The sequence below is a fragment of the Schistocerca americana genome, chromosome 3 (assembly GCF_021461395.2).
Source record: "Schistocerca americana isolate TAMUIC-IGC-003095 chromosome 3, iqSchAmer2.1, whole genome shotgun sequence".
Classification (NCBI taxonomy): Eukaryota; Metazoa; Arthropoda; class Insecta; order Orthoptera; family Acrididae; genus Schistocerca; species Schistocerca americana.
The window spans coordinates 707,984,093-708,007,960 of record NC_060121.1 but is presented as its reverse complement, the minus strand read 5'-3'; the positions used below and the strand labels follow the sequence as shown (position 1 = coordinate 708,007,960).

Sequence of the window (23,868 nt, the reverse complement as noted above, 5' to 3'; positions counted from 1 at the left end):
CTGCTGAGTTTTTGTTGTCCATGTGGCTTCTCATTGTCTGGGCGATGATTCCTTTGCTGCTCTGGGTCCAAGAAAAGATGCGGGTTTTTTAATTATCACTGGACTATCGAAATCATGACGCAGTATTCCACAGTTTCTTTGTATCAAAAACACACTTTTATTGTCAAAACTAGATACACAACTACACTCAATCGTGGCCAACATTCAAATGCCTGAAAACCCATTATAGACCAAAGATCACGGTCATAAGCTACAAAGAACATACAATTACAATATCGATTATTGATCGCAACACCTAACTTAGTATTATCTTAAGCAAAAGCTTTTTTAACACGACTTTAGTGTATAATAAAATAAAATGATGTCTATTTGTCAGTTCCATTACAAGGCGCAGTTGGGTGATGAAATCTGGTGTTGCTGGCAGAGTATGGTAACAGTCAATAGCCAGCGGGCCAGGTAATGTAAACATGGCACTCATGGCACGGAGCTGTGATGGCGGTATTGCATGTATGATTTGTTTTGAGTGGAGCAACAATGAGGCAGGAAACTGCTGCATTGCTTTAACTTATTGCCGTGTATGAGGCATGGCACTAGGCCAGAGCCAAGAGTGGCGACTTGTAAATGGCTGACGTGGGGGAATTTATCCCTGCCATAGTTTATATCTCTCTCTGACACTACACCAGAAGCGACGGAGAAACCAATATAAACAGACGGGCGATTTTAGCTTGGGACAGAGAGAGCCAGGTCAGTCAAGCGTCGGGACTGACGTGTGCTGGTCTTCGCTTGTAGGGGCCAGTCTGGCAGCAATGTTATAAGTATTCTGCATAAACTTGTATTCTGTTTTCTACATACTTGTTTGGGCTATGTCCCGCCTCTGGGGAGACAACGCGGAGTGGGACAGAATGGCAGCCTGGAACTCAGAGATCGCAAGGTCTGCCTGAAAGAGGGCAGTGACAGAGGTCTGCAGCGGGTCCATGAGGGGCTCGGTTACACTCGAGTCTACGGGCCATGTTCACTTCCCACCTGGCGTACCAGGGCCCAGGCGAGGCATATGCTGCGGGAGGTGCAGCAGCTCTGCAACAGTGCCAGAGATGGCAGCAGGTGTTGCCATCCATCAAGCACCACTAGCAGCAAGTTGTGACACAGCATCCAGGAGGGTGTGGGTATGAGTCCAGGCCTGTCCTGGGAGCAGTGGTAGCCCAAGGACCACAGGTCACTAGTACACCCACCTTCATCCCATGGTTGGACAGATCAGGCCAAATGGGGTGGAGGGCGGCGGGGACCAGGGACTGTAGCGGTCTCTGGAATCGTGGGCAGCAGCATGGCGCAAGTCACAACGCATCGACGGGTGCTGACAGCAAGAGCACGGCCAACTACCAGCAGGGCGGCCTTGATGATGGCAGCGTCGGCATACCAGGAGTCTGCCGAACCAGCTGGACTCACAAGACAGCGCGCGGACGGCCTTTCAACACTACACTTTACCATCGAGTACTGTAAATTATCGGAATAAACAAATGTTACCCAATACCACTGTATCACTCTGCACTGCCCCTTGATGCTCTTGAACTTGCTCAGCCTCCTTACAAAATACAGCTCGGTGGATCCTGGCTTCAGCTCTGCCAACTGGAGGCTCGGGTTCGACCCCCCCAACTCCGCAACAGATTGTCAGAAGTGGTGCTGGTTACACCGCTGGTACCGGATTTCCACTCCCACATCTTATGTTGAACAAGTAGCGTTGAGGTGTGCCTGTGTAGAGGGGTTGTTAAGGTGTTTGGTTCAGTTCATGACAGGTGGCCGTGCACTTCTTATTACGTCTTGTCATTTGGGAGGTGTTCATCCATACCAGTATAGGGAAGAAAGCAGGACTGTTCACTTGCACATGAGCACGATGTGGAGGGGTGAGTGACGTTTAATTTATGGTTTGTGCATCATTCTTTTGTTAATTAGGATGGACTTTTTAAAAGTGTCTTTCATAAGGCCAGAGGGACCTGAAGATTTATCTGGATTCAGGGGAAATATGATAACATAGTGCTTAAGCAATGTAATTTTTGTAACCTGTCAGGCCACGGATTACCGTGTACAAAGTGGGTGCCAAAGAATTGTTTTATTTGTATGAGATTTGGTCATTTTGCACGCAATTATTCAGAATGTAGATGAGTGATGATTCGCTGCAAAAACTAAGTTTAAGGAGTGGTAGAGTGAAATTAATGGCGACCGTGAAGCTATAAGCAAGAATGGTGGGGACATGGCAAGCAGCGGAGGCTGCGGCAGTGACTACAGTGGAAGCTGTAGCCACTCGAACAGAGCAACTGCGGGTATTGTCAGAGGTGAGGATAAGTGACAAAGAAAAATATGAAGAATTAGCAGGGAGATTTGAGGTGCTGCAAGTAGGGGAAGGGACATCGGGTGAAAGTAAATACAGATCGTGGATTGTCACAGACCGTTTGACCCGGCAATCATGACATTGATTAACCCCTTTTTGCGTAAAGCAACAGAGGATGTGTTGGTATTCCTTAATGACATTATCACAATGGCTGAGGCCAATGGGTGGTCGGATGTTGTAATGTTGAGAGTTGTGAAGTTATGCATAATAGGGGAGGCCAAGTCGTATATATTGTACCATGAGACGTTGAACAATGTGGGGACGTTTTCAGGGCTTGAGGCTGGGTTACGTCAGAGGTATCAAAAACAGACTAGTACCAGGTTTTTTCGTGAAAAATTAAGTGTATTAGTTATGAGGAGAAATGAGACTGTGGAGGTTTTCTCAGACAGGAATTCGAAAACTGAATGTACAAACATTCGAACTGTCACAGAATGGGGAGACTAATAAAGTGCTGTAACAAGAGGCTGAGAACAGAATGTTAGATGTCTTTTTGCGGGGAGTACTGCCAGAGATGTCACATTGGGTGAGAATGAAGAATCCCAGTGATCTTGCAGTGGCTCTAAGGATTTGCACATACTTAGAGGGGGTAGATTATGTGACGAAGCAAAGGGTGGAGCATTGAGTCCTGGCAGCGGAAATTAAGTGTTTTGATTGTGGCCAGGTAGGACACATTAGGAGGCAAAGTCAGCATCAGTTGTGGTGTTACTCATGTGGGAAAATGGGACACTGGACAGTGAACTGCAGGAGTAAAAGTGTGTGTGTGCGTGGGGGGGAGGGGGGGGGGGGAACCTCGGTGGCAGCAGCCGTTAAATGGGAACAGGATTGCTTCAACCATCGGAGGCCGGTCCCAGTGAAATTAGGTAAAGCACTTGTGGGTACACAGACAGAATGCTGCTTATTAGGCTTGGTGAATGGGAGGGAACAAAGGTTTCTGGTCGACACAGGGGCACACGGTTTGTTATTAGTCTGGACCTGGTTAGCAGGAGAAGTCTCGAGCCACCACGTTATTGGTTACATCGGGTGGGAGATAATAAAGTGGAGTCATTGGGTACGATGGTACTGCAATTTGTGATCACAGGAGCTAAGTTTATTGAGCAGGTAGAGGTGTTACCATGTGTGGGTGAGGGGTATTCAGTGATTCTCAGACTGGACTTCCTTGACAAACATCATGCGAAGATAGATCTTTGGCAACAAACAGTTGAACTCAGTGGAACATTTCGCACGGGGGAAATGGTTGCAAATAGACGAATGTCATAAGATGCACTTAACATGAAGGTGATGCTAAACTGCGAACGAATTCATTAAAGGCCGATCAGCAGGATAACATACAGGCAGAGACAGGGAAGGTAGTTTGGGTTTCGATGAATACAAACTTACCAAAGGAGATGTTCTACATGGTGGAGCCACTCTCGAGTAATGAGGAGTTGGATAACGCACACTGTTTTGCGCGGAGGAGTTTAGCTCATGAAAGTCATGTGGAAGAAGATTATAGGGTTCCTGTAAGTATAGATAACTTCGGCAGAGCGGATTTTAGCTTGTCTAAAGGGTTGTTAATGGCCACGTTGGGGTTTTTTGATGAAGATGACATCGATAGGGAGGATTTAGAGGTGATTCATAAGCAAAATGTCGATGCAGCACAATTAAAGGGAAAATTACAGCATTTGCAGGGAGACGACAGGGTCGCGTTGGAGGAATTGTTATTGACATGCAGCCATTTATTCAGAACGGAGGGTAGGTTACCGGCAACACCAATTATGAAGCATCACATACCAACGGAGGATAATACACCAGTGTTTAGAAACCATATAGGATAGCATATCATATGCAACCACAACTAGAGGAGTTTATAGAACAACAACTATGGGATGGAATCATTGACCATAGCGATAGCCCATATTCAAGCAATGTAGTCCTCGTACCTAAGAAGTCAGTGGATGGTACAAGGAAATATAGGTTTTGTTGTGGTTGTAGGTTTCTGAATGCGAAAACCATTTCAGACGCATATCCGATTCCGAATATCAAGGACACATTGGACAATCTGGGACAATGTAAGTATTTTACGACAATGTATTTACCGAGTGGATACCATTAGTTGGAAGTAGCACCAGAGAATAGGGCAAAGACAGCTTTTACTGTTCCTGGGGGACAATATCAGTATATACGTATGCCATTCGGGTTGACGAATGCACCGGCAACTCTTCAGCGATTATTAGATGGGGTTTTAATGGGGTTGAAACCAAAGACATGTATGGTTTACCTACATGACATTCTAGTATTTTCAAAGGATATGCCAGAACATGTATCACATTTAAGAGAAGTCATTAGAAGATTGCGGTCGGCACGGTTAACATTAACTTTAGAAAAAATGTAATTTTGCACAGAAGCAGGTCAAATATTTAGGTCATGCAATTAGTGAACAAGGGGTTCAAACCAATCTTCGGTTAACAGAGGCAGTTCTTAATTTTCTGACACCACTTACAATGAAGCAATTACAATCATATATTGGGTTATGTTCATATTATCGTAAATTTGTAAAAGATTTTGTTAAAATAGCCGAGCTGTTGACAAAGCTTTTAAAGAAAGGATTTAAATTTCAGTGGAGGGAGGCATGTCAGGAAGCTTTCGATGAATTAAAGATGAGATTAGTTTCTGGTCCAGTGTTGGTGTTTCCAAATTTTGAAGAAGACTTCATCTCATCATGTGACACTTCAAATGGTGCAGTAGGATGTGTTTTGGGGCAAATGGTCAATGGATATGAGCACCCCGTGGCATATGCTTCTAGACAGTTAATATGGCAGAGTGGAACTATTCCACAACAGAAAAGGAGATGTTGGCTGTAATATATGGAGTAACGTATTTTCGTTGTTACCTTTATGGTAGGAAGTTTAAGGTCGTGACACATCATGCAGCGTTGAGATGATTACTGGGACTCAAGGATCCTTCTAAGTCGATTAATACAGTGGACTCTAAAATTAAGTGAATTTGGCTTTGAAGTATTCATAAGCCAGGGAAGAAACACAGAAATGCAGATGCATTAAGTCGCAAGTTAGACGCATTAGAAGTACTGAGTATGAGTGTCGCGGAATGGCAAAGCGCACAAGCAGAGAATGAGGAGTGCCAGGGTTTTAGAACTCAACCACATTTCATTGTGGAGGGAAATTTGTTGTGTAGAGTTACCAGATGCAGACCACGGGTAGTGGTACCAAAGAGTTTGAGAGAGTAAGTCTTAAGGCAGACCCATGATCATGTGCTCTTGGGACAAGGTGATCGTTGAGCAACGGGAAGACGAATGGCAGAACGATTTTGGTGGCGCACTTGGAGAAGAGATGTGGAACAATACGTTGCAAATTGTGTGCCATGTGCACAGTAAGCGGATGTGACATGCACAAGAATTTTATTGCAATGGTTACAAGAGGCTTCAAAACCATTTGAGTTTATCGGGCTAGATATTTGTGGGCCATAAAACAAAACACTGGCAGGGAATCGTTATGTTTTAACTATAATTGATCACTTTTCGCGGTTTCTAGCCATGGTCGCAATACCAGACCAACAGGCAAGTACAGTAACACAAGCTTTAGTCAATAACTGGTTATTGAAGTTTGGGGTGCCTAATACCATAATTACAGATCAGGGAACGAACGTCATGTCTGAATTAATGTCACAGTTGTGTCGTCTATTGAGAACTAAAAATTATGGACCAGTCCATGCAAATGTGAGAGCAGAGAAAAGACTAAGTTATTATGTGAATGGAAACCATGATAACTGGGACATTTATCTTCCGTACGTGGTATCGAGTTATAACACTAAAATAAATTTGAGGTCGGAATGTCACCGTTCGAGGCAGTCTATGGACGAAAGATGCCAGCGCCATTTGATGTTCTATGTCCAAAATCGGGAGCTAAAGGGGGCACAGTGAGGGAATTTGCACGGACAATACGGGAAGTCTGGAAGAGAGTACAGAAGGCCAATACGAAAGCGTTAGAGAGGCAGGAAGAACCGAATAAGCCGTTGGGACTTTACCACACAGGGTAGGTCAAGGGGTATTAATCATGAATCCATATACACCTAAGGGAAAGACGAAAAAATTCTTGAGGAAGTACAGACCATACCAGGTCGGGGAAATGACTTCACCTGTGAATGTTAAAGTGCAGCTGCCAACAAAAACATCCATTATACATGTGAGTAGAGTAAAGCCTTTTAAAGGAATGGTGGACCGATTACCTCAATGACAAGGAAGTGTCCCGATTGCAGAGGCTAGGCAAAGCAAATGGAAGAAGAAGGTCTCGGGGGAAAGACAACAGTGGATGCATAACGTTCTGTATGCATTACGGTCATGGAGGGAGTAAATTATTGTATGTGTAATATTGTATAGCATGTTTACATTTTGTATTTTTATATCAAGGGATAATTTTCGTTTGTGTGTGTGTGTGTGTGTGTGTGTGTGTGTGTGTGTGTTTCTCTCTTTCTCTCTTTTTTTAGCATTTTGGTGCATCCAATAATAGTTGCGTTTTTCTTGTTTGTTGTTTTAGTTTTGTCATTGTTTGGGGGACACTATTTTTTTTCAGAGAATTTTTTAGGGGCAGAGTGAACTATCAGGAATTTCTGAGGATGTCATACGATGTTGTAGTAACTTGCAGTGGAAAAGGGGCGGTACAGGCATGTTTCATTCCTTTTCTTTGCTGGGTCAGAACATAAGTGGATGTGCTGGATGATAGCCATGGGGATGCTGATCTGTCGTCACAGCAGTGGAGTCGGACATCAGCAGATAATGATCCCCTTGCAGTCAGGGGTACTGTACTCATGGCAGCCAGATATATTAGTAACAAGCCATAAGTGGTCGCTACGAACAGCAATAGATGTATAGAAGATCAGCAATGAAGTACGAAAATTACAGGAATCATTCTCGGAATTGTATACCGAGGGAGAAAGAAATCACATATTAAAAGAAGTACAAGGGAAGTATCAAGAATTACAGTTGACTTATACTAAACTTAGGGAGCAATTGTCTCGTTTAAGTCTCAACATTTTCATGTAAACAGATTAAGAGCTACTTTCAGTTCTTTTTCTGGGAAAAGAATTTTATGTTTGGAAAACAATGACATGAATGTTCAAAGAATTGTGTAATTGACAACTGATTATTAAAATCTAATCGATCACAGATCTGTGCCATGATGCAGCTGTAGACATCTCGGGCACACATCATTCTTGATTCAGTGAAACATTCTCTTTTTGCAGTTGGCTCTTTCTGTTCCCAGTGATCTTCAGTATCTAATGAGGTCCTAGCATGCTGGACACAAGCTTCAAACCGAGATATATATTTAGAGGCTTTCACTGCATCAAAATTGATTTTCTGGTGCTGCTTGAACATATGTCACAATGTGGCAGGACTTTATGAAAGAACTGTAGCCAGAAGAGGAAATCTTAGTCTTGGAGGAAACCCTCGCCTCCGATACCCTTGTTGGCTGTCCTAGTATCATCAATGATTTTATCCCATGCACTCAACAATTTGTTTTTGGTATTTTTTTTTTATAATGGTTATGTTCTGTGATTTGAAATTTCATTCGATTGACTGATGACAGGTAGTAATACATTTCTTCACTCTCTAATCAAGAAAAGCTGTGTGTTTAGGAGACTGGGGAAAAAATGTAGAAATTCCTTTCAAGTTGCTGAAGATCTGCACTTGGACGTTGCGTGTCACAAAACTTTCAACAGTTAAATTTCAGTGATGTGCATAACAATAAATGAAGAGAGCATTTTTATATGACACTTAAATTCTGATTTGAACTATACTTTTGTGGCCAATCACTCGTAACAAGAGCACTGTCATTGACACTGGGCTATTAGTTTCTCAGGTGATTCATTCACGTTCATTTTCTCCAGCTCGCTGATAACAGCGTCTGCTGTGTGACTTTTAAGTCGCACAAAGGATATAAATCTTTCGTAAATTTTTCTCTAGCAGCTCATACTGAATTGGTATGAGCAGTTATGACAAATTTGCACTGTCACTGTCAGTTGTTTCAACAACTTCTACAGAAAGGAAATTTGTTATTGACAGTTCATCCCTGATGAGACGGGGGCATAACTCATAAATTAATTCCAGCATTTAATTTTGAATTGTTTTGAAAAGGTCTAAAAAACGGGTTTTCCAATGTGCTGCTTCTCCATGGCGTCCAGTTATGCCATCAGATCAACTGTTGTTGCTGTTATTGTTGTTGTTGAGCTCTTCAGCACAGGGACTGGTTTGACGCAGCTCTCCATGCTGCCTTATCCTGTGCAAGCCTCTTAATCTCTGAGTAACTACTGCAACCCACATTCTTCTGAATCTGCATAAGAGTATTCATCCCTAGGTCTCCCTCTATGATTTTTACCCTCCACGCTTCCCTCCAATACTAAATTGGTGATCCCTTGGTGCCTCAGACTGTGTCCTACCAACCGATCCCTTCTTCTTCTAGTCAAGTTGTGTCACAAATTCCTCTTCTCCCCAATTCTATTCAGTACCTCCTCATTAGTTCTGCTGCATCACATTTCGAAAGCTTCCATTCTCTTCTTGTCTAAACTATTTATCGTTCTTGTTTCACTTCGATACATGGCTACACTCCATACAAATACTTTCAGAAAAGACTTCCTGACACTTAAATCTATACTCAATGTAGTTGGCACATAATGTCCAAATTCCCTAGTACTAAAAATTCAATAAAATCATTTACATGTTTTTCACTGGAATTGTGCATGGAAATTGTGAATTTTTTTAAGTCTGTGATACAGTCCTCACTCCAGGCATTCTCACTGCTATTTGTCACGAGATAAGTGAAACAGAAAACCGCATTTTTCACTTCGCAACCACGGAACCTACATGTACCAAATTGTTACCTGATAAATCGAACACTGAATTCATATTGCATTGTTATTTGCTAGAATGTAAAACTCACTAAACTCAGACACAATCCACTCACAAAAAGAGGCACACTCACAAAAATAATGCACATTATCCGCAAATGCTGTCAGCAAGTAAAGTAAGTAAAGTAGCTGGACATATTTTGTGCGCTTTGCTCCAATAATCATTCATGAAACTCTCGCTAGGTAGTGATACTAATGTTACCGAATTCTACGGCACTCTGGCGAGAGATTTGTAGACTTATTTTAACAGCTGATAGAATAGCCAAAGGTAGGAGAAAAACTAAAAAAAGCTATCAAAACCACTTTCAAAACAAAAATACTGAATGTTGGTTAATGAAGCATCAAAGGATAATAGAGATATACAGAAACAGGGGTTCCATAGTGAAGTTTCTCTAATTCTGGTATAAGCACCGGAATGAGAAAACCATGAGGATGTTCGTAGGATACCCTTTGGCTCGAAGACCAGGTACGGCCATAAGAACTACACTAGATGCCACGCCCCAAACTTTTGCTGCATACAGCCAAATGACATTTCAATGCGCAGCCTTACAACTAGCTACTACCTGTTCGAAAAAAGCTCTTGGTATCATATATCAACAGTTCCGAAAGCGCTGACCAGCATTATTTAAATCCGTGAGGTAATTATGCGAAGTGCTTCTGCATAACATAAATCTGTAACAAGCTGTACAGAAATTTACTTTAGACCTAAATCACCCTGTATGGTCCAGTACGAGAAATTCTGGCGTAATGTCGTACATCAGAATCTTGGTAGTCTTAAAAACAGGCACAATTATCTGGATAGTAGTAGTAGTAGTAGTAGTTTATTCATCCAGAGACAATTTACATTGCATGGATTTCGTCAAAAAATACATAGTATGTATATACACACATATAGGGTGAACAATACTATACAAAATACAGATGTGCATAGTGGACTACATAACATCAGACCACATTGAAATAGCATGTACAACTTTGATTATTTACATTGATGTATGAGAAAGACTTTTTACATGGAATACACAGTTGACATTTAGATATAACACATACAATTCTAGCACTTTTGTACATATTATTTATTTAGATCATAGCAACAGTCAGATAAAAATTACTATTGGCACAGAGTACATCACCATAATTGTTTAGTATGAAGCTATTCCAGGTATTCTTTTACACTATAATAGCAGTTGGTCATTAAAAATATGAATACTGCTTCTTTAAATGAAGACAATTTTTTTATTTCTTTTATCTTTACCGGTAGTTTGTTATACAATCTGCTTCCTTGTATGTTTGTTTGTTTCTGCACCAAAGCCTTGTTAACTCTTTTTATATGAATGTCATTGCACTTTCTTGTGTTGTAAGTATGTAGATTCGAGTTGGATTGGAAAGTGTTAATATTTCGTTTTACATTAATTACGCTTTTCTGCATAAAGAGGCATGGTAGGGGTAGAATATTCAGCTGTTTAAATAATTGCTTTGAAGGAGTTAGCCTTGAACTGTTGGTAATTATTCTAACAGCTCGTTTTTGTAGAGTGAAGATGGTTTTGAGATTTTTCTTACTATGACCCCAGAAGATGAGGCCATAGGTAATAGCAGAATGTATATAAGCAAAGTAAACAGCTCTGCTACATTCCCTACTACATACAAAGCTAATAACGCGTAAAGCAAAGCAAGCAGAGCTTAACTTATGCGAGAGATACAGGATATGGGACTTCCAGTCTAAATTTTCATCTATATGTACACCTAAGAATTTTGTCGTAGCAACTCTCACAATTTCCTTATTTTGTATTCTAAGATCTAGATCAGAGTGTGACTTTGCTTTCCTGTAATGGATATAATTAGTTTTAGAGATATTTATGGTTAATTTGTTCACTTCAAACCAATTTTGCAAATATTCTATAACTCTGGTTGCAGATGTTGGCAATACCCGGTTTATGTCAGTTACTACAATGTTTGTGTCATCCGCAAACAGGGTTATATGAGTACCATTTACTGGAATCTTGATATCATTTATGTAAAGAAGAAATAGGAGAGGTCCTAGAACACTCCCCTGTGGTACCCCTATTGGCACAGTCTGAATATCCGATCTGTAAACAACACTTTGGTTTTTACTGTTTGTTGTTGCAATTTCTACTACCTGTTTCCTATTATGGAGATATGACTGAAACCACTTTTTAGCTACTCCTCGTATACCGACATATTCTAATTTGTCTAGCAGGATATGATGTTGGACAGTATCGAATGCCTTTGAGAGGTCCAAATTTATTCCTATTGTACTGTTGTTCTTATCTACCCCCGTTACAATATTTTCAATGAATTGGGTGATGGCTGACTCTGTACTCATTCCTCTGCGAAAGCCGTGTTGGTTTACACACAATAGATTGAATTTCTCGAGGTAATTTGTAATTCTGTTTTTCATGACTGTCTCTATTACTTTTGAAAATACCGATAATAAAGCTATTGGTCTATAGTTTCCCACTTCATTTATATTGCCCTTTTTATACAATGGTTTTACTTTTGCAATTTTTAATCGTTGTGGAAAGACACCTTCTGAAAATGATATGTTTATGATGTGTCAGAGTGGGTCTGATATGACACTAGCACATCTCATCATGACTGAGCAAGGTATCTCGTCAATCCCTGAGGACATGACAGTTCTGTTATTCTGGTGGCATCTGTAAAGAGTGGTTTCATGTGGAAGCTGCTGAGTATACTCAAAAGCTGTCTTTTTTCATCACTTTCAATTAACAGGTTAATATTAAAATCTCCACACAAAAATAATTTCACTTCATTACTATAAAAGGTGTTTAATGCTGCTTCTATTTTTTTGAAGAATATGTTTTTGTCACCCAGTGAAGATCTATATACTGTAATGACAACTAGTTTTTCACTCTTCTCCTCAGTTTTTAACTCTATGGCACATGATTCAAAATGTTTTTCTATATTTAGATGGTCCAATTCTGTTTTCACTTTGAACTGCAGTCCTACTCTAGAGTAAATGCATACCCCACCATTTTTAAAAACACTTCGGCAATAATGTGTTGCTAAATTAAACTTGCTTATATTTATGAGACTTCATTCACTAGCCTTGCACCAGTGTTCAGATAAACAAATACAAGAGACATCGGCAAGATTATTTAAAGCTACTTCTAGATCTAGTACTTTGTTTCTGAGGCATTGAATATTCTGACTCATTATCCTGACTGTTTTGCAAGTATTCTTTCTTTTGTCATTACCTGGTAATGTGCTGCTTTTTCCATAGTATTTGTGACTTATCTGCAAATTTTCTTGCTGATATCATTTGGTATGTTGATAGACCTGATATCTTAGTCACAACTGAACATTAGTACACTGAAGACCTGATTAGCATTAGACAACCTCTGTCTGTGAAATTTTGTTCTGCCTTTAGCAGGAAACACAAGACTGGTGGTCGTGTAGCAAACTTCACTGTAAATGCAAGTAATTTCAGTGTTATCAACATTAAGTGCATTCTGCATAGAAGTCACAGAACTTGCTACAATAAATCTAAAACAGCAATTATTGGTGTGTACACCTGGGGTGTGTATGGATACATTTTTCAAAAATCTCTCTCACTTGTATATATGTATATACAGACAGTACATTTTCTGGGATAAATGGTCATGTAAATATTATAATAGCAGGGGATATAAATATAGACTTATTAACCAATGATTTCAACTCCAAAAAGCTGCACCTTCTACTTGATGAATTAAATCCAACCCCACTTACCAACAAGTCAACTCCAGAAATTAGCAACAAATTGCCTGGAGAACATAATAACAAACATCACCCATCTTTCCTACAGCACATCTGTGCTAAAACTAGCCATCTCTGATCATCAGCCAGTGCAGCCTCAGTTGGAGCAAGTGAGGTGCCCTTTGTCACTAAAAGACACTATTTGTAAGCCTAAGAATTATGTATAATGATAACATCAACAGACTGAGCTTCATGTTAGCACACACACCATGGTTTCAGAATAATAGCTTTTTCTAGGATAGCTTTGCTGCTTTCTTCTTGTACTGTTGTGATGCCACATGCCCAGTTGCAGCCACAAAAGTTAAACAAAAAATATAAGCAATAGTATCTGGATAAATAATGATGTCATTGAAGCAAGAGAAAAATTAGAATTACTCCACAGTGCAATGCTGAATAATGAGGAAAATCTCAAGCTAAAGAAGGCCTTCAAAATTTATCAAAAATAATATACAGATTTGTTAATACACAGCAGAAGCAACTATGTATATTGCAAACAAGCTTAAGGCTTCACAGAATGTTGCAACTGGTGGGGAGAGACAAAAATGTTTAGAACAGGCAGAGACAAATCCTGTATGGACTTTATTGTTGACCACAGTGGTATAGTCATAAAAGACAACTTTAAATTGCTAATATTTTCAATGAATAATTTTCTTCAGTAGGTGAAGCTATTAGTGGTGGGCAGGAAATCACGTATCTCTTAGAAATCACAGTGATTGAGAAGTCACAGATATCACAATAACAACTTTACAAAATCTAACTGCGATTTCAGTCACAGTTAGCAGTCACAAGTAGCATTTCACATTCAACGTCATGAGCCATCTGTTGGCCGAATTCCATACTCCTTTCTGCGATTTCCGTGACAAGTCGCAACCAAGAGTTGCAAGTAGCAACTAAAAAGTGCAGTTAGCACTGCCATCTGTTGAGCAAAGTTCATACTACGCTATCCGCTACCGAGTCAAACTGCGATTTCTGTGACAAATCGCAACCAAGAGTCGCAAGTAACAACTAAAACGCGCAGTTAACGTACTTTTGTTTATTTTGAGATACAGAGTCGTAAAGTTAAATGAGTGCTGAAAAATCTGCAGTTGAGACATCAGAAATATTCAAGCATATGGCTTCTTGCTAGAGATGAACCTTTATTTATGTTTGTTTGGATCATTAATTTCAGAAGCATTATAGACAGAAAAGTGGAGGTAATGGACTTGTACCACTATTGAAATAAGCCCATCATATTATATGATGACATGCACATTCAGCATCAGTTATGGTTGGTCAAATACTGCTGTGACTCTGAATGTATTATATTAATAAGAAGCAACATTGCCTTTTTCTCCTGAAAATATCAAGTAATGTAACAAATGTGTTTGATTCTGCTTCCAATATGACAGTTTTGGTTAATACTCCACATGCCTACAGGACTTTGCAATGTTAACACAGCAGAACTCAGACATCTGTGTAAGTGTAGTGAAATGAAAACAGTATTATTGAGTCATATGAATGCCTTCACACACAAGAACTTTTTGCCGACACTACTACCACCTACATAAGTAAGCTTTTCCTGTGTTACTTTGAAGTAATGCACTTAAGCTATTCCTGATTTAACTGGAAGATCTGTACTTCCCACTTTCATACCAACAGCCTCAAAATGCATATTGTAGACTTCAGGATATGTTACAGGTCAGTGTCACACCAAGATTGTGGAGAAAGGGGGGGGCGGCACGTCGCTATCCAACAAGTGTTTACCAATAAGTAAGTGGCAGAAAATTACGGGTATTGGACGGCTTAACATGTGGAAAATGAGATTTTTATTATTCACTCACTGTATTTAACATTAATTATTCCTTTAAAATCGCACAACAACTTCAATAAAACACAGTTTAATCACTCGCACACTTATTTCACAATTATTTCACTTTTAAACTGCAAATCCTCTAAGAGCTGTCTTGCATCTTCACGAGTCTCTCTAACAGCCTTGATGTGGATAGATACGTACAGCAACCAGTAATCAGAATCACAAGTGCGTCTGCAAAAACACAAGGATTATTAAACAATTTTTGCTGTCACTAATTACTAGCAATATAATTGACAGAGTAGATTGCTAATATTTGCTATAATGAATATCACATTTGCAAGAACGATCTCACTGAAGTAATTAAGCACATCAAAACGCTTAGAAACTAACCTCTCGTCTGACGAAAACGGTCTAAAGACGCAGTGGCAATTTCTTCAGATCTGTTGACAATGATATTTTGAGTTATCACTTTACTGAGTGACTGAAATGTAGTTCAGGTACTTGTGAACATAACAATATGTTAGAATTCATTTTCTAAACACGAACTATTATGGTACTGTATGGCTACTTACACATTTTCACAGTTGTTTCTTTAATACAAAATTAAAGCCAACGGAAGAAAAAACGTAAAATATACTTACCAATGACAGGTTTGTTGAGATGCAATTTTCTGTGTGGACAGATGTAACTTTTTCATACGGTGGTAAGTCACAGAAATCGCAGGAGTCACAGAAATTGCAGAAGTAGCAGAAGTCACAGAAATCGCAGAAGTAGCAGAAATCGCGGAAGTAGCAGAAATCGCGGAAGTAGCAGAAATCGCGGAAGTAGCAGAAATCGCGGAAGTAGCAGAAATCGCGGAAGTAGCAGAAATCGCGGAAGTAGCAGAAATCGCAGAAATAGCAGTGGCGGAGGGATACACAACCTATGTTCCTTAACTGCGACAAATCACAGTTAAGAATAACAGATACTGAAAAGTAGCATTCACAGAAATCACTGATATCGGAAAATCGCAGTTTAGCCCATCACTAGAAGCTATCAATGACAAACAAGACAACCCACAGTATAATTTTAAAGGCTATCCATTGGAGCATAACATATATCTAGTCCCCACAAACTGCAAAGAAATAATGAACTTCATTAGCTCTTTAAAATTTTCGGTTGTGTGTGGCGCGATGGCCTCAGTAGTAATGTATTAAAAGTGTGCAGACAAAAGTATCTGCATCTCTGTCTGTAGCAGCAAATAATGTGATAATATCTGGCACCTTCCCAGACAGACTAAAAATAGACCAGATAACACTGGTCTTTAAAAAAAGGGCAAAAATACAAAACTGAAAACTACAGACCAATCTCAATACTTCCTGTCTTTTCCAAAACAGTTGAAAAAGTCATTCTGTGTATAAAAGAATTATAAACTTTTTCAACAAGCACAACGTAATGTTTGGAAATCAAAATAGCTTCTTAAAACGTAAATCAACTAGCACAGCAGCTGCTCAGTTAACTGAAGAGGTAATAAGTGGAATCAAGAACAAGCATCATGTTGCAGGTATTTACCTTGAGCTAGAAAAAGTTTTTGTCTGTGAGAACTCTACTATCCATTAGATAAGCTATGGAACCTTGGTATCAGAGACACTGCTCATGTGCTAATAAAGTCTTACATGAATACTGAAAAAAGTTTGTACTGCTTGAAGATGAAAGTGGTGTTCACAAATCCAAAATCATTAATATAAAATATGTAGTGCCATAGGGCTTGGTACTGAGTCCTTTTCTGTTTCTAATTTATGTAAATGACATAAAATATTGCACTCAAAGTTCCAAAGTAGTTCTGTGTAAAGATGATACATCCATCGAGTATAAAAAGGAATCATTTAATGAACCAGAGACCCAGTGTAATAATATGAAAAATTAAATTGTTCAATACTTTAATGAAGGCCACTTAAATGTAACCCCAGTGAAACATGTTTCATGAACTTCAACAATAGTAGTTTTAATGATGAAATTACTCTATACATAGGGCATGAATAAGTAAAAAAAAAAAAAAAAAAAAAAAAAAGAGTTTAGTGTAAAATTCCTCAGTCAAACTAATAATCTAAAATGGAACACACGTTGACATTCTAGCAAGTAAGTTCAATGAAATTACTCTATACATAGGGCATGAATAAGTAAAAAAAAAAGAGTTTAGTGTAAAATTCCTCAGTCAAACTAATAATCTAAAATGGAACACACGTTGACATTCTAGCAAGTAAGTTCAACTAAATTGTCTAGGAATATATTTGCAGTTAATATGGTTAGTAAGTACTGCAAAGACACTGTTGTCCTAAAGACTGCATACCATGTTTTATTTTCCTCTCACCTGAATTATGGAATAGAAATTTGGGGACCAACAACCAAAGCAAATCTAAATAAACTATTGCTATTCCAAAAATGAGCTATAAAAATCATCTGTGGAGCAAAATACAAGGAACCATGCTATGGCCTGTTTCCAAAAAGTGGTGTGCTAACCTAGTAAATATGTACATACTAAAGGCTGTATTATTTGCTAAAAGATTGCAGCCCAACAGTTGTTCTGATTTGCATCAGTAAAATACCAAAAATAAAGAAAAAATTTACATCAGCAGCCACAGAACAGAACTAAAAGTGTCCACAATATGCGTATTTAAAATTAGCACAGCACTGCCCAGTAGTTATGAACCTTCCCATAATAAAATTTTAAATTTCAGCTACAGAAATTCCTGTTACAAAATCTATTTTATAGATTAAAGGACTATCATAACTACATGCAAAATAAGAAGTGTTTTTAAAAAAATTGTAAACAGTGTTAAGAAAACCATTTTATTTGTAATCTAATCACTTCGTTAATTAATGGTGTATTCAGAAGAATGTATTATTGTGTTATGTATCAAGAATTGTAGCCTGTTTTTGTACATATGCAATGCATCATCCAGCTTACAGAAATACCAGTCGAATGATAGCTTAAGAATAATTTCTTTTGTAGGGTGTAACTGCAAATAGTACCATGCACTATTTTTCAGTGCATGTTCCTCTCCTTCCTAGGATTTGTCAAGTTTCTGTGGTAGGAGTACCCTCAATTAATGATGACAATATCACCTCTGATACAGTGTGACCATCCCCACTACACTAAGTTGGAGTGCCTTCCTACATGGTCGACAGCCAAATTTGGCTTTACTCAGTTTAGATAAAATACTGTATCTAGTATTGGATGTGTTAAAATTAATTTGGTTTTGGCAATTATATCACTTCCTATTTGCTGTACACTTGTTTTGTCACACTTAACTGGTCAATAAAGCTGGCTTGACTTATTTCTGCTTGTGAAGTAGCATAACATACATTGTTACTACAAAAAAAATCTTATGCACTTTAATGGCCATTACATAACCGCTGTTATAATAAATCCCATAAATATTGCACATGTATAGCTACCAGAACTCTGTAGCTTACTTGGTCATGATATTTACTGGGTGAGGGGGTAAACCTTCAATTGTTGGATATGACATTTTGGAACTGTCTGAACTTTTTTACCCTTGATCTATTTCTTTCCCATCATCAGAATTAGAAGCACTATTCTTCTCCAACTTGGATGCATTTGTTTGAGTTCTTGTACATTCATTATTATGTCTCCAGAGGACATGGTCTTTCAAGAATCCCCATATGAAAATATTTTGCACAGAATCGCCAGATGGCCAAGGAGACTTCATCAGAAGTGAACAAATTATTCAAGAAACCAGGTATTTTGCTTAGCAAATTTATCATGGCAGTATGGGAAATACCTAGAGCTACCTTGTATCTGGGAATAAGTTTCAATGTCATTTGAAAGGATAAAATTTGATCTCCTTAAGGGTTCAGCATAAACTACTTCGACTCACCTCTAAAATACATGACTGTTGGTGGGCACAAGATTATGTTCAAAAGCTTCCCTCACTCTCTGCACTTTTTTGGGTGTGTGCAATGCTCTCCGAGCTCCATGCTCCATTGAACACACTACCAAACTTCACCCAGCCAATACAGTTTTCCAAGGTCATACCTGACCAAGGCCCCCCCCCCCCCCTCATGAACCATGGACCTTGCTGTTGGTGGGGAGGCTTCCATGCCTCAGTGACACAGATAGTCTTACCACAGGTGCAACCACAATGGAGGGGTATCTGTTGAGAGGCCTGGCAAATATTTGGTTCTTGAAGAGGGGCAGCAGCCTTTTCAGTAGTTGGGGGGAGGGAGGGGGGGGGCAACAGTTTGGATGATTGACTGATCTGGTCATATAACATTAACCAAAACGACCTTGCTGTGCTGGTACTGCGAATGGCTGAAAGCAAGGGGAAACTACAGCTGTAATTTTTTTCAAGGGCATGCAGTAAACTGTATGGTTAATGTTGATGGAGTCCTCTTGGGTAAAATATTCTGGAGGTAAAATAGTCCCCCATTTGGATCTCTGGGTGGGGACTATTCAGAAGGATGTCATTATCAGGAGAAAGAAAACTGGCATTCTACAGATCGGAGCATGGGATGTCAGATCCCTTAATCGGGCAGGTAGGTTAGAATATTTAAGAAGGGAAATGGATGCATTAAAGTTAGACATAGTGGGAATTAGTGAAGTTTGGTGGCAGGGGGAACAAGACTTCTGGTCATCTGAATACAGGGTTATAAATACAAAATCAAATAGGGGTAATGAAGGAGTAAGTTTAATAACGAATAAAAAAATCTGAGTATGGGTACGCTACCATGAACAGCATGGTGAATGCATTATTGTAGCCTAGATAGACACGAAGCCCATGCCTACCATAGTAATACAAGTTTACATGCCAACTAGTTCCACAGACAATGAAGAGATTGAAGAAATGTATGATGAGATAAAAGAAATGATTCAGATACTGAAGGGAGACAAGGGGGACTGGAATTGTATAGTAGGAAAAGGAAGAGGAGGAAAAGTAGTAGGTGAATACTGAATGGGGGTAAGGAATGAAAGAGGATGCCGCCTGGTAGAATTCTGCACAGAGCACCTGGTAGAATTCTGCACAGAGCATAACTTAATCATAGCTAATACTTGGTTCAAGTATCGTGAAAGAAGGTTATCTGTGGAAGAGGCCTGGAGACACTGGAAGGTTTCAGATCAATTACATAATGGAAATACAGAGATTTAGGAACCAAGTTCTAAATTCTAATACATTTCCAGGGGAAGATGTGGACTCGGACCACAATCTGTTGGTTATGAACTGTAGATTAAAACTGAAGAAACTGCAAAAAGGTGGGAATTTAAGGATATCGGACCCAGATAAACTGAAAAAACCACAGGTTGTAGAGAGCTTCAGAGAGAGCATTAGGGAACAATTGACAAATATGGGGGACAGATTACAGTAGACGAAGAATGGGTACAAAATAGTGAAGGCAGCAGAGGATCAAGTAGGTAAAAAGACAAGGGCTAGTAGAAATCCTTGGGTGAAAGAAGAGATGTTGAATTTAACTGATGAAAGGAGAAAATATAAAAATGCAGTAAATGAAACAAGCAAAAAGGAGTACAAACTTCTCAAAAACGAGATCAGCAGGAAGTGGAAAATGGCTAAGCAAGGATGGCTAGAGGACAAATGTAAGGATCTAGAGGCACTAGGGGTAAGATAGATACTGCCTACAGGAAAATTAAAGAGGCCTTTGAAGAAAAAAGAACCACTTGTATGAATATCAACAGCTCATATGGAAAAACAGTTCTAAGCAAAGAAGGGAAAGCAGAGGCTCTATACAAGGGTGATGTAGTTAAGGGCAATATTATGGAAATGCAAGAGGTCATTGATGAAGATGAAATGGGAGATATGATATTGCATGAAGATTTTGACAGAGCACTGAAAGAGCTAAGTCGAAACAAGGCCCCGGGAATAGACAACATTCCATTAGAGCTACTAATAGCCTTGGGAGCGCCAGCCATGACAAAACTCTTCCATCTAGTGCGCAAGATGTATCAATCAAAATACCCTCGGACTTCAAGAAGAATATAATAATTCCAATCCTGAAGAAAGCAGATGTTAACAGGTGTGAAAATTACAGAACTAAAGTTTAATAAGTCATGGCTGTAAAATACTAACATGAATTCTTTACAGGAAAATGAAAAAACTGGTAGAGGCCAACCTTGGGGAAGATCGGTTTGGATTCCTTAGAAATGTTGGAACAAGTGAGGCAATACTGACCCTACACGACCTAACTTAGAAGATAGATTAAGAAAAGGCAAACCTACACTTCTAGTAATTGTAGACTTAGAGAAAGCTTTTGACAATTAACTTTTTATACCTGGGATTCAAAGTCATGTAGAATTTTATAAAAGACATCATATTTACGCCAGTGACTGTAATACTTTCTTTATTTCATGATTGCAATTTCAGCCTTAGGCCATTAACAAGTGCAGATTTTTGTGGCTTTAAGCCTTGTCAAGTTAAAATGAGCTGACACATTTAAGTGTCATTGTCGTAACTATTAAATACATTTGTGATGCTGTTACATATTGCGAGCACACATATCCATATGTCATAAAACAACATAGTCTGTAGACACTCATTTTCATTAGCCCATCACTAGTCACTTATGCACTGAACTGCAGCAGCAGATTCATCCATTATTTTTCTTGACAGTTTATATATGACTGGTTAGTTTACCTTCAACAATTGGCTCTATACTTCTGTCTTTGTTCTGCCATCAATATACGCTGTTAGTAGTAACTGAAAGACCTCATACTGTCTACACAAAATTTCTACCAGCAATATAACTTATCCACTGTTTTCAAACTAATGCTCTACACTAGCTATATCAAAGCAAATTTTAGTAGGAAACATTGTACTCTCCCCTGAGTTGTATTAGATGATTGCATCAAATCTCCCCAACTATACAATTGATTTCTGTAATGCATCTCTCCAAAACATTGACTGACACCTGATCTACAATTCATTCACCAGTAGATTTGTATCTGTTACTTTTGTGATTAAAGAGCTTTCAAGAGCAATACACAAGATTACTCATAATTACCTCTGAGATTTCAGAAGATAACTATGTCAAAATCACAAGATACACAGAAAAATTACAAACATCGGTGGATGGAGCATCTCTGCATAGAGCATCTCTCAATAGAGCATCTCTCAATAGAGCATCTCTCAATAGAGCATCTCTCAATAGAGCATCTCTCAATAGAGCATCTCTCAATAGAGCATCTCTCAATAGAGCATCTCTGCAAGTTTCAATTGATAATATGCACTGTGGTGTAGTTGCACTACGGGACAGGTGTGTCAGAAGGTGTAGAGAAATCATCTGCACTGTTATTGTTACAGATTTCATAAGTGGGCTGCTGTTGCAACTTCCTGAGAAATTCGTGTAAGCAGCTTCACTGAATTTCAGACACATTTTAATGTTTGCCATGTCATGAACAGTGTCCATATTGAGCACCTGTAATGTATGTTAAAATCTTGAAGATATGCTGTGTCCACTGATCAGTGTCTATCTTCTGTATGTCTTATAGTTTACACAAAGTCATCTTCTGAAGCCCTGTATGTATATAAGAATACAAAAATAAAATTAAAAAAAATTATGAATAACCCTGTATAAATCGTGTATCTTGAAGTTTTCACTACATAATGAGTATTCCATGAGATTTTGAGGGGGCAAGCCAGACATTTCATGGAATAATATAAAACTTCTAGCGTTCCTCCCAATGTAAGTAACCTGTAGCCCATTTGGGCCATGGTAATTTTGACTTTACAAATACATAGGATCTCCAATAAACAATGTCATTTCCACTAGTAACTCTCAGCTTCAAGAACAGAAATTTTTCTACACATGGATAGTGACTGCAAGTGTGAAAAAACTTGCCCAACTGTCAAAAGAAACCTGAATATAAAAATAAAGAAATATGTTGGGATGTATCTCCTGTAACTATCACTGACAGTAAAAATTGTATACTGTGCATGCTATATGAGTTTTGTTTGTTTTCTGTTTTCCAGGGCAAAGGTTTGCTCGACACTTATTGGCTGACGTGCAAAGAAGGAGGCATCTCTCGATCAGCACATCTCAGCACATATCTTACAGATACACAGCCAGTGTTCATGAGACGTCTCAGAGATGACACTTATATTTGATGGATTATGGAAAGAACTGCCAGTAATTTTAATATTACTATGATGAACCATTATGAAACTGTGAACAGTTTAAATCCAAAGGTTTGGCATGTCTTATAGAGAAATCATGAAACAATTACTTTTCCTGCCAATCCTTTCTTACAACATATGTTTTGTGTAAGAAAGAGCATATCTACCATTTTAACAATGTCATTGTACCTGAGTAAAATTGTTATTGTTTCATTTCATATTGTAATTATAAGAGTTAACAGTTTTTTTTAAAAAAAAGCAAAGAATATGTGGTTGAGGAAAATTTCTTAGTTCAAGAGCTTCACTGTATTATATCGATCATAACTTCTCAAGAAATATCGTTTTTTATTATTGACAAATGCTGTAGACCAAGGACAACATTGTGAAGTCTATTGCACATGCTGGTCTTGTGTTGTGTTTTGTTCTTTCAATGAATTGTTCCTCTCGATTAATGTTATCACTCATACATCTAAAAATGGAAACAATATATGGACACACTGGCTTTAAAATGTGTGTTACTATATGAGATGCTGGAACACTAATTTAATATTTCACAGGTGTGTTTGATTCCTTTAGTCACATGCATTTACCAGATTTCAAAAGTAGGTAGTAAAACTATCAACTTCTTTCCCATTACAACTTAACAACATTATCCAAAGTACTGTCTCCTTGCAATAATCACAAATTCCTCTTCATATGACAATTCACAGATTCCCCCCAGATCATGTGTGGCATGTGTTTCCATACTGCAGAAGGCTGTGACATTTACCTTTCAGAACTTTGGTTCTAGGGCTATTCAGTAAGTTCACATACTCTATCTCCTTCCAATTTTGTAACGAATTACTAAATAACACCAACAGCTCTCTCCACGATAAGATCTATAAGTAGCATAT

At 38.7% G+C, this 23,868-nt stretch overlaps 1 protein-coding gene across 1 annotated transcript in view; it reads left to right on the top strand.

Moving 5' to 3' along the window:
- Positions 1-23,627, top strand: part of LOC124607395 (receptor-type guanylate cyclase gcy-19) — a 444,813-nt gene extending 421,186 nt beyond the window's left edge. The window contains exon 13 of the mRNA XM_047139717.1: positions 22,832-23,627. Within this exon, the coding sequence (XP_046995673.1) occupies positions 22,832-22,966 (135 nt within the window). The 3' untranslated portion in view covers positions 22,967-23,627. The remainder of the gene's footprint in view (positions 1-22,831) is intronic.
- Positions 23,628-23,868: the final 241 nt, after the last annotated feature.